Below are 12,160 nucleotides of genomic sequence, written 5' to 3' on the forward strand. Positions count from 1 at the left end.
CTGATGACTACAGTAGAGATATTGACAGAACATTAGCCCTGCATATGCTATGTTTACACAAATAGATTTTTAAAAAACAATTAAGCAAGATGGTCAATATTTTAGGTGCAAAATTTCCAATCAAATGGACAGCTCCTGAAGCTGCACTGTATGGTCGGTTTACAATAAAGTCTGATGTCTGGTCATTTGGAATTCTGCAGACAGAACTGGTAACAAAGGGCCGAGTGCCATATCCAGGTAAGCTTGCATTTTATTAGCTCTTGGTTATCTCATGAGTGGCTTTATCAGGAGTTTATTAGGAACAGAAGTGTAAGCAGGGAGAAGGTCTTTATTTCTTCTCATAGTCCCCCTGCCTCTCCCTCTCCCCACTCCTTCCCTTTACTGTGGCATTGCATGGGTAACTGTGGCATTGGATGGGTAACAGTCAATGAAAGCCACGATCCTTGACAGGGTGAGCACATGAGATATGCCCCACATTCACCTCAGCTTTCTCAGGACATTTTCCAAAAGGGCCTCTTATTGTTCTCTCAGATAATAAACATATCTTAAATATCCTGGCTCATCACCCTATACCCTAAATAACTGTTCTTTCCTGGTAGTGTGACTGGTGTTTTTTTTTTTTTTTTTTTTTTAAACAGAGTCTCTCTCTGTCACCCAGGCTGGAGTGCAGTGGTACAGTCTGGCTCACTGCAACCTCTGGCTGCCGGGTTCAAGCAATTCTCCTGCCTCAGCCTCCCAAGTAGCTGGGATTACAGGCACCCGCCACCACGCCCAGCTAATTTTTTGTATTTTTAGTAGAGAATGGGGTTTTGCCATGTTGGCTAAGCTGGTCTCGAACTCCTGACCTCAGGTGATCCACCTGCCTAGGCCTCCCAAAGTGCTGGGATTACAGGCGTGAGCCACTGTGCCCATCCTGGTATATTTTTTTAAATATGTACTTGCCTTGTTTTCTTCAGTAGATTATTTTGAGATCCTTTTCTTGTTTTGTTTCTCCTAACAAAACCTATTTATAAACCAGCACTTTAAAAAATATATCTGCCATTAATAAAGAGGAAAAATAAAAAAGTTTCCCTTTCAAAATTAAGAGACATTTTTTTTTTTTTTTTTTTTTTTTTGAGACGGAGTCTCGCTCTGTCGCCCAGGCTGGAGTGCAGTGGCACCATCTCAGCTTACTGCAGCCTCCACCTCCCAGGTTCACACCATTCTCCTGCCTCAGCCTCCCGGGTAGCTAGGACTACAGGCACCCGCCACCACACCAAGCTAATTTTTTGTATTTTTAGTAGAGACGGGGTTTCACTGTGTTAACCAGGATGGTATCGATCTCCTGAACTTGTGATCTGCCCGCCTTGGCCTCCCAAAGTGCTGGGATTACAGGCGTGAGCCACCGCGCCCAGCCTCAAAATTAAGAGATTTATATAGTTTCTAGGGGGAAGGAGAAATTTTAGCTCATTTGAAATTCAGCTATCATTGAGTATTACTTTAGTTTGTTACTTCTCAAACTCTTCTACTGAAGTATCCTAATGTTGAGAGTGAAAGCATATAAAATTTAATCTTTAGGAAAAACTGTTTTGCTAATCTTATGGGTTTTGCATATTATCTAACATATTCCTCTTCCCTAATATCTCCAACTGTAGATCTAATGCCATTAAATTTTATCACCCACTTTGTCTGGTTGCTGTTATTCACTGATACCATTCAAGTTATTCTCTTTTAATGACTCACCATTGTCCTCTCCAACAAAACTCCTCTCCTGTCTTAACTCATTGTCATCTTAATACACATGGTGATGATTTTTCTATTACCCTGGTCTCTTGTAGCTTGAACTCTTCTCCTGTGTAATCTTGTCTTTCACTCTACCTTAGCCAGTCTTTCCATCTTCATACCTTAAACCTTAACATTACCAATAACTGCAACCCTTTCAAAATCTATTTCATGCATCTACTTTCTGACCACCACTTGCCATCTTTCTAGATAACTCCCTCTACCCCAATCCTAGCAATTTCTTGATGCTACCAGGATCTTTACTCCACTGTTTCTGCCTTTTCCTGCTTCTCATCCCCTTCATGAAACCATTCTACTCCTTAAATTCCCTAGTGAAGCAGTATAATCACTCCTTTGCAGTTACCTTGCCCTTCACCCTTCTCTGATTTCATCATCATTGCTTAGCAAAATCACCACACTAAATAAATCCAACTCTGCCTATACCACACCTGCAAACAGGGCTAGAAAAAACAACACAGCCATGCAACATAGTTTCAGTTTAAATGTATAACCATGAGGAACTTTCAGTTTTAGCTGTGATGGAGAGGCTAATATCCAACTTACTATAGCACTGTAAACAACTACAAAAGTTAAATAAAATATGTAAAAGAACTGATAGGACGTTGCATCAAGGAAGGCCATTTATACTGGCTTTTCTGAAGGCATTTTCTAAAATAGCATAGGGCAGTAAAACCCAGACAGAAAGCATAAGTCTTATTAAGCAAAGGAGGCAGAGATCCTAGTGCTGGGATCTGAAGGACAGGGTCCCAGAGAAGGAACCATAGGGAAAGAACTCTAAAATTCTGCTTTAAAATTCCAGTTGGGCGTGGTGACTCACTCCTATAATCCCAGTACTTTGGGAGGCTAAGGTGGGTGGATCGCTTGAGCCCAGGAATTTGAAGCTGCAGTGAGCTATGATTGCACCACTGCACTCCAGCCTGGGCAACAGAGCAAGACCCTGTCTCAAAAAAAAAAAAAAAAAAAAATCCCCTTGGGTCCTTGGTCAGTTTTAATCTGCACATACACAGGGAGAGTCTCTGGGAGACCTAACAGAAAATAGCCACTAGGAGGCTGGGGAGTCAAGCAGAGTTCAGAGGCTACAGAGTGCTGAGGAGTTCTTGCCCAGCCAAACTGGATAGATGTTGGAGAATACCCTAGGCTTTTTGTTGAGACCCCAGAAAGTCCATACCCTAGGAGAAAGGGCAAAACTGAGCAAAACTAAGCCCTAACAACTAGGTGATCTGCTGGTAAATTACAAATGGAATTAAACTGAACATCCTTCAGAAAAAGATAACATGATCCAGATAACCTACAGTGTATGATTCAAAATGTCTAGCACAAAATAAAAAGTTAGTAGATATATGAAGAAGGGAAGAGATGACTGATTATCAAGAGTTCAAAATCTGGCTGGGCGCTGTGGCTCACGCCTGTAATACCAACACATTGGGAGGCCAAGGCGGGTGGATCACAAGGTCAGGAGTTTGAGACCAGCCTGGCCAAGATGGTAAAACCTCATCTCTGCTAAAAATACAAAAATTAGCCAGCCACGGTAGCGGGTGCCTGTAATCCCAGCTACTCGGGAGGCTGAGGTAGGAGAATCACTTGAACCCAGGAGGTGGAGGTTGCAGTGAGCTGAGATCGCGCCGCTGCACTCTGGCCTGGGTGACAGAGCGAGACTCTGTCTCAAAAAAAAAAAAAAAAAAAAAAAAGTTCAAAATCAATAGGAGCAGACTCTGAGATAATCCAAATCTTGGAGTTAGCAAAACACTCCAAAATAGCAATATATGGAATGTTAAAATAGAAGAAAAGTTTTGCAAAATAATGAAAAACTGGAGAATTTCAGCAGAATTGGAATCTATTTTTAAAAAAAGAATCAAATGGAAATTGTATTTATTTATTTATTTATTTATTTATTTATTTTCTTTTGAGACAGAGTCTCGCTCTGTCTCCCAGGCTGGAGTACGGTGGCACGATCTTGGTTCATTGCAGCCTCCGCCTCCCAGGTTCCAGCGATTCTTCTGCCTCAGCCTCCCAAGTAGCTGAGATTACAGGCGTGAGCCACCCCGCCTGGCCCTCAAATGGAAATTTTAGAACTGGAAAACATATCAAATTAAGTACTCACTAGATGGGCATAATAGAAGACAAGATTAGTGGATTCAGACATACTAACAAAGTATCCAAGGTAATGCATAGATAAAAGCTAATGGGGAAGAAAGCAGAACAGAATGTATGAAACCAGTAGGGCATAGTGAAAAGGTCTAGTTTATGGAGTCCCAGAAGCAGAAGAGAAAAAAAATGAAACAGTAACAACATTTTAAAAAAGTAATGGCTAAAAATCTTCTAAATATGATAAAATACTAACCCACAGATTAAGTGAACCTCAAACAAGAAAAGTAAACTCAGTGAAATTCAAGCAAACATATCATGGTCAAATTACAAAAATCAAAGCCAAACAGCCATAAGGAAGTGGTGCGGATTGAGCATTCCTAATTCAAAAATCCGAAATGCAGCCAGGCGCAGTGGCTCAGGCCTGTAATCCCAGCACTTTGGGAGGCCGAGGCCAGTGGATCACGAGGCCAGGAGTTTGAGACCAGCCTGGCCAACATAGTGAAACCCCATCTCTACTAAAAATACAAAAATTAGCTGGGCATGGTGGCGCACACCTGTAGTACCAGCTACTTGGAGGCTGAGGCAGGAGAATCACTTGAACCTGGGAGGCAGAGGTTGCAATGAGCCAAGATTGCGTCACTGCACTCCAGCTTGGGCAGCAGAGCAAGACTTCATCTCAAAGAAAAAAAAATCCGAAATGCTCCAAAATCCAAAACTTTTTGAGCATTGACATAACACCACAAATGGAAAATTCCACACCCATCCTCATGTGACAGGTCACAGTCAAAATGTCATCAAAATTTTGTTTTGTGCAGAAAATTATTTTTTAAATTATGTAAAATTACCTTCAGGCTATATGTATAAGGTGTATATGAAACATAAATGAATTTTTTTTTTTTTTGAGACAGGGTCTCTGTCACCCAGGCTGGAGTGCAGTGGCACAACCAGGGCTCACTGCAGCCTCTACCTCCCTAGGCTCAGGTGATCCTCCCACCTCAGCCTCCCAAGTAGCTGAGACCACAGGTGTGTGCCATCCACCTAGCTAATTTTTGTAGAGACAGGGTCTCACCACGTTGACCAGGATGGTCTCAAAATCCTGGGCTCAAGCGATTTGCCTGCCCTGTCCTCTCAAAGTGCTGGGATTACAGGTGCAAGCCACCGTGCCTGGCTCATAAATGAATTTTATGTTTAGACTTGGGTCCCATCCCTTAAGATATCTCATTATGTATATGCAAATATTCCAAAATCCAAAAAAATCCAAAATCAGAAACACTTCTGGTCCCAAACATTTCAGATAAGGGATACTCAGCCTATATATTATCTACACAGGAACAACAGTCAGACAGCTAACTTTTCCTCAGATATGGAAGCCAGGAAAGAGTGAAATTATGTCTTTAAAGTGCTTGGGGGAAAACTGCTGATCTAAAACACCAACAATAAAAAATCTTACCAAATTTATAATGTATATAAAAATAGACTGTGACAATAACACAAAGGGTAGAGGGGGTCAAGGAATAAGAGGTAAACCGTTCTAAGTTTGGAACAGGTGAAAGTACTTATTTTGAGTAAAATATAATAAACCAAGGAAGCATATTGTAGTCTCAATGATAACTAATAAAATAACAAGAAGAGAAGATAAAAAGCCAACAGAGGAGAGAAAAAATTGAACATTGAAAAATGCTTGTTTAATCAAATTAAAAAGCAAGAGAGGAGAAACGAATAGATGGAACAAAGATCAGGATGGTAGAATTCAGCCCAACTACATCCATAATTAAATGACATTTAGGTACACTAAACATTCCAATAAAAAAAGAAGACTGGATTTTAAACACATACACAAATACTATAATGGTATTTATAAGATGCATACTTTAAGGTATTTTAGGAGACTGAAATTAAAAGGATGGGAAAGTTATACTCTGCAAATCCTAACTGAAGAAAGCCTAGATAGCAGTAGACTTTAAGGCAAGAAATAGTACCACGGACAAAAAGGGACATTTCATAATAATAAAAGGGTCAGTTCAACAGGGAAACATAAAAATCCAAAATAAGCTATATAACTACATAGCTTCAAAATGCATAAAAATTTATATGATCAGGATATTCTAGTTAAGTATTCGGATGATAATCAGAATATAAACAATTTGTAGATTACCCATCTTTAAAGAAGAAAAAGAGATACTTTATCATTCATTGTTTTTCTTTGACGATTTTAAGAGGATTTGGAAAGAACTTTCCACATGTAGCATGGATCGATCCATTGCATACTCTTCTTACAGCAGATTGTCCATTTCAAAGCAGCAGCGCCTGTTTACTCATCTTATTTGAGGATAGTAATAAACCTTGATAAATGCTAACAGGTATGAAATCCTTACATTTATTGACAGTATGCTAAGTATTTACCATGTGAATTTTTTTTTTTTTTTTTTTTTTTTTTTGAGATGGAGTCTTGCTTTGTCACCCAGGCTGGAGTGCAGTGGTGCAATCTCTGCTCACTGCAGCCTCCGCCTCCCGGGTTCAAGTGATTCTCCTGCCTCAGCCTCCCGAGTAGCTGGGATTACAGGCGTGTGCCCACCATGCCCAGTTAGTTTTTATATTTTTAGTACAGATGGAGTTTCGCCATGTTGGCCAGGTTGGTCTCAAACTCCTGACCTCAGGTGATCCGCCCACTCAGCCTCCCAAAGTGCTGGGATTACAGGTGTGAACCACCATGCCCAGGTGGCATAAAATAATTTAATAGTTCTAATTATCAGAAAATTCTGAAGAGTGAAGTTGTTTTTGTTTTTGTTTTTTTGAGATGGAGTCCCATTCTGTCACCCAGGCTAGAGTGCAGTGGCACAATCTTGGCTCACTGCAACCTCCACCTCCCGAGTTCAAGCGATTCTCCTGCCTCAGCCTTCCAAGTAGCTGGGACTACAGGCGCCCGCCACCATGCCCAGCTAATTTTTTGTATTTTTAGTAGAGACGGGGTTTCACCGTGTTGGCCAGGATGGTCTCGATCTCTTGACCTCGTGATCTGCCTGCCTCGGCCTCCCAAAGTGCTGGGATTACAGGCATGAGCCACTGCACCCGGCCTTTGAATGAAGTTTTGAATGAAAGCTTATTGGTAATTAGAAGTTATTTTCATAGGTTCCGGCTTATTTGGATTGCTTAATCCTAACAGTCAATTAAAATAATAAGCATAAAATAAAAGAACACAGAATGGAAAAGAAGTTCAATTATAGTAAGCCCTCACTGAATATTAATTCCCTTACTCCTTTTCTCCTTCCCCCAACAACTTCTAGTTGTATTTCCATTGTTAGTAAAATGTACTGGATATTTCACTTCCCCACCCCCCGAGATGGAGTCTCGCTCTGTCACCCAGGCTGGAGTGCTATGGTGCAATCTCAGCTCACTGCAACCTCCGCCTCCCGTTCAGGTGATTCTCCCACCTCAGCTTCCCAAGTAGCTGGGATTACAGGCACCTGCCATCATGCCCAGCTCATTTTTGTATTTTGTAGAGTCGCGGTTTCACCATGTTGGCAAGGCTGGTTTTGAACTCCTGACCTCAGGTGATCGCCCGGCCGGATTTCACTTATGAAGATGACAGTACCTAGTTAGAAGAAAAGCTCAGAAAACTTCCTTTTAAGTATTGAGTTTCAAAGTAATGTCATGTAGAGTTTTTTTAATAGTTTAAAAAATGTATTTTGAGAAATCACTTATTCCTCAAAAAAAAACTAAAAATCTAAATAATAATGATTTAACCCCATTACATTTTCTTTAGAGAATCATAGACTATTTTAAATATCATTCCTGATTGCTTGATAGTTTCCAAGAGATACGAGGGACGGCCTGACTTGCAGGTGGGCAGGGAAGGTGATGCGGGAGATAGGAAGTGACATGGAGTTGCTGGCTTAGTGAGACACTGTCAGGAAGAATTTGGAAAAAGAGGCATTTTGCTGTCCTGTGATAAGATGGGGTGAACTGCTGATCAGGGGATTGAGGAAGGGGGGATTACAAAGGAATACAAGAAAGGAACTGTGTAATATCTTGAAGAAAGTCAAACAGGTGATATTAGATAAGGAAACTGTTTCACAGAAGTAATTCAATATAAAGTTATGTAGTTAGTATATTTGGCAAAACCAAGACTAGAACTTTCTTCTGAATTTCTGTTTTGAAGTTCTTTCAGACAGGATCTTGCCACCATTCCTCAGTAACCCAAGTTTGGTCATTGTTAAATGTTAATATTAGAAAGTACCAGTACCTCATAGTGGCACCCTAAATTCTTATTAATCAAATGGGGTTGGCTTTTGAAGACATTAGTATTAAAAATATAAGATGGAATGAAAAATTAGACATGTTAAAACATAGATTAACATTTTCTAAGCTCTTCTTGATATTCTCACGTTTAAAATTTATTTTGTTGCTTTGTTAAAAGAATTATTTCACTAAATAATATACTTTGAATCAATTAGTGGCTAGGGGGTTTGTTATGTTTTCCTAGTGGTAGTTAGGACCATTGTTCTTTAATGTTTTAATCTTGTGTGTTAGGTATGGTGAACCGTGAAGTACTGGAACAAGTGGAGCGAGGATACAGGATGCCGTGCCCTCAGGGCTGTCCAGAATCCCTCCATGAATTGATGAATCTGTGTTGGAAGAAGGACCCTGATGAAAGACCAACATTTGAATATATTCAGTCCTTCTTGGAAGACTACTTCACTGCTACAGAGCCACAGTACCAGCCAGGAGAAAATTTATAATTCAAGTAGCCTATTTTATATGCACAAATCTGCCAAAATGTAAAGAACTTGTGTAGATTTTCTACAGGAATCAAAAGAAGAAAATCTTCTTTACTCTGCATGTTTTTAATGGTAAACTGGAATCCCAGATATGGTTGCACAAAACCACTTTTTTTTCCCCCAAGTATTAAACTCTAATGTACCAATGATGAATTTTCCAACGTATTTCAGGGTCCAAAGAAAATAGAGCTAAGATACTGATGACAGTGTGGGTGACAGCATGGTAATGAAGGACAGTGAGGCTACTGCTTGTTTATAAATAATTTCCTTTCTTTTTTTCCCCAAAGTCAGAATTGCTCAAAGAATATTATTTATTGTTACAGATAAAACTTGAGAGATAAAAAGCTGTACCATAATAAAATCTAAAATTAAGGAATATCATGGGACCAAATAATTCCATTCCAGTTTTTTAAAGTTTCTTTCATTTATTATTCTCAAAAGTTTTTTCTAAGTTAAACAGTCAGTATGCAATCTTAATATATGCTTTCTTTTGCATGGACATGGGCCAGGTTTTTCAAAAGGAATATAAACAGGATCTCAAACTTGATTAAATTTTAGACCACAGAAGAGGAATTTGAAAGTATAATGCAGTACATTAATATTCATATTCATGGAACTGAAAGAATAAGAACTTTTTCACTTCAGTCCTTTTCTGAAGAGTTTGACTTAGAATAATGAAAGTAACTAGAAAGTGAGTTAATCTTGTATGAGGTTGCATTGATTTTTTAAGGCAATATATAATTGAAACTACTGTCCAATCAAAGGGGAAATGTTTTAATCTTTAGATAGCATGCAAAGTAAGACCCAGCATTTAAAAAGTCCTTTTTAAAAAATAGACTTGGTACTGTGAGATATTGCTTATATGTCCTTATGGGGATGGGTGCCACAAATAGAAAATATGACCAGATCAGGGACTTGAATGCACTTTTGCTCATGGTGAATATAGATGAACAGAGAGGAAAATGTATTTAAAAGAAATACAAGAAAAGAAAATGTGAAAGTTTTACAAGTTAGAGGGATGGAATGTAATGTTTAATGTTGATGTCATGGAGTGACAGAATGGCTTTGCTGGCACTCAGAGCTCCTCACTTAGCTATATTCTGAGACTTCGAAGAGTTATAAGGTATAACTATAAAACTAATTTTTCTTACACACTAAATGGGTATTTGTTCAAAATAATGAAATTATGGCTTCACATTCATTCCAGTGGGATATGGCTTTTATGTAAAACATTTTTAGAACTCCAGTTTTCAAATCATGTTTGAATCTACGTTCACTTTTTTTTTTTTTTTTTTCTTTTTTGAGACGGAGTCTCGCTCTGTCATCCAGGCTGGAGTGCAGTGGCACGATGTCAGCTCACTGCAAGCTCCGCCTCCCAGGTTCACACCATTCTCCTGCCTCAGCCTCCCGAGTAGCTGGGACTACAGGCGCCCACCACCACGCCCGGCTAGTTTTTTGTATTTTTAGTAGAGACGGGGTTTCACCGTGTTAGCCGGGATGGTCTTGATCTCCTGACCTTGTGATCTGCCCACCTCAGCCTCCCAAAGTGCTGGGATTACAGGCATGAGCCACTGTGCCTGGCCTACATTCACTTTTAAAGTCTACGTAATGGTGGTCATTTTTTCCCTTTTAGAATACATTAAATGGTTGATTTGGGGAGGAAAACTTATTCTGAATATTAACGGTGGTGAAAAGGGGACAGTTTTTACCCTAAAGTGCAAAAGTGAAACATACAAAATAAGACTAATTTTTCAGAGTAACTCAGTAATTTCAAAATACAGATTTGAATAGCAGCATTAGTGGTTTAAGTGTCTAGCAAAGGAAAAATTGATGAATAAAATGAAGGTCTGGTGTATATGTTTTAAAATACTCTCATATAGTCACACCTTAAATTAAGCCTTATATTAGGCCCCTCTATTTTCAGGATATAATTCTTAACTATCATTATTTACCTGATTTTAATCATCAGATTCGAAATTCTGTCCCATGGCATATATGTTCAAATTCAAACCATTTTAAAATGTGACAGATGGACTTCATGCAAGTTGGCAATGGTTCTGGTACTAAAAATTGTGGTTGTTTTTTCTGTTTACGTAACCTGCTAGGTATTGACACTCTCTACCAAGAGGGTCTTCCTAAGAAGAGTGCTGTCATTATTTCCTCTTGTCAACAACTTGTGACATGAGATTTTTTAAGGGCTTTATGTGAACTATGATATTGTAATTTTTCTAAGCATATTCAAAAGGTAACAAAATTGTTTATGTACTAAATCTAATCAGGAAAGTAAGCCAGGAAAAGTTGATGGTATTCATTAGGTTTTAACTGAATGGAGCAGTTCCTTATATAATAACAATTGTATAGTAGGGATAAAACACTAACTTAATGTGTATTCATTTTAAATTGTTCTGTATTTTTAAATTGCCAAGAAAAACAACTTTGTAAATTTGAAGATTTTTTCCAACAGCTTTTCGTCTTCAGTGTCTTAATGTGGAATTAACCCTTACCAAAAAAGCAAGTTGGCAAAAACAGCCTTCTAGCACACTTTTTTAAATAAATAATGGTAGCCTAAACTTAATATTTTTATAAAGTATTGTAATATTGTTTTGTGGATAATTGAAATAAAAAATTCTCATTGAATGCACCTATTAATCGTTTTAGTTGCTATTCATATTCTCATTTGTTTTTTAAAAATTGATACATTCTGAATTTATTCTTCCATTGAGAAAAAAATGTTCAGTTACTTGTAACTACTGAGCAGAATTTAATCAATCCTTTATTAAATTCAGAACATTATTGAACTCATTCTTTGTGGTCAATTTTCTATGTCAAGTGAGTGACATTATTTTTACAAGTATTTTCTTCTTTTTAAAATTATACCAGCAAATACAGTTAATGCAGAAACCTAACTAATTTGAGTGTAGCTATTCACAATCTATGTGAAGAATATAAAATAGAATGACCAGTTTTATTATAAATTAAGGGGCTTAATTTTCTAAAAAAGAAAAAAAAATGAGCCTTATCTCTGCGTTTTATAATTATATAGGATAATGAAAATAAAATTGTCTAATACTAAATTTTGAATGGTCATTCAAAAGCATTTATTTTCAATAAGTGTTAATTACAAAATTATTAGCTTTTTCTCTGATTTCTAAAACACTTCATTTAGTGAACATTTATTTTTGTAGTATAGCAATAGTTCCTCAATTTAAGAATGTTTTTCTAGTTTCCCATTTGCCTTTTAATTTTCCATATAATTTCTGACATGTAAGTTGTACATTTGTAGATTGTCAAATCTGTTCATTCCTTTTTTATGCTTAGAAGTCCTCATCCACCCCAAGATTAATATTCATCTATCTATATTATAGTTTATGCTTCTGTGTGTGTGTGACAGGATCTTGCTCTGTTGCCCATGTTGAAGTGCAGTGGCACCCTCATGGCTCACTGCAGCCTTGACCTCCCAGGCTCAAGCAATCCTCCCACCTCAGCCTCCCAAGTAGGTGGGAGTACAGGTG

The 12,160-nt window shown here is 38.2% G+C and overlaps 1 protein-coding gene across 9 annotated transcripts in view; it reads left to right on the top strand.

Annotated features, from left to right (window-relative positions):
- YES1 (YES proto-oncogene 1, Src family tyrosine kinase) overlaps positions 1–11,289 on the top strand; it is a 90,760-nt gene extending 79,471 nt beyond the window's left edge. For all 9 annotated transcript variants that reach the window (XM_054460318.2, XM_063653470.1, XM_054460319.2 and 6 more), the window contains 2 exons: positions 106–237; positions 8,401–11,289. In XM_054460318.2, the coding sequence (XP_054316293.1) occupies positions 106–237; positions 8,401–8,609 (341 nt within the window). In that variant the 3' untranslated portion in view covers positions 8,610–11,289. The remainder of the gene's footprint in view (positions 1–105; positions 238–8,400) is intronic.
- The last annotated feature ends 871 nt before the right edge of the window (positions 11,290–12,160 follow it).

Source organism: Pongo pygmaeus, chromosome 17 (genome assembly GCF_028885625.2).
Source record: "Pongo pygmaeus isolate AG05252 chromosome 17, NHGRI_mPonPyg2-v2.0_pri, whole genome shotgun sequence".
Lineage (NCBI taxonomy): Eukaryota > Metazoa > Chordata > Mammalia > Primates > Hominidae > Pongo > Pongo pygmaeus.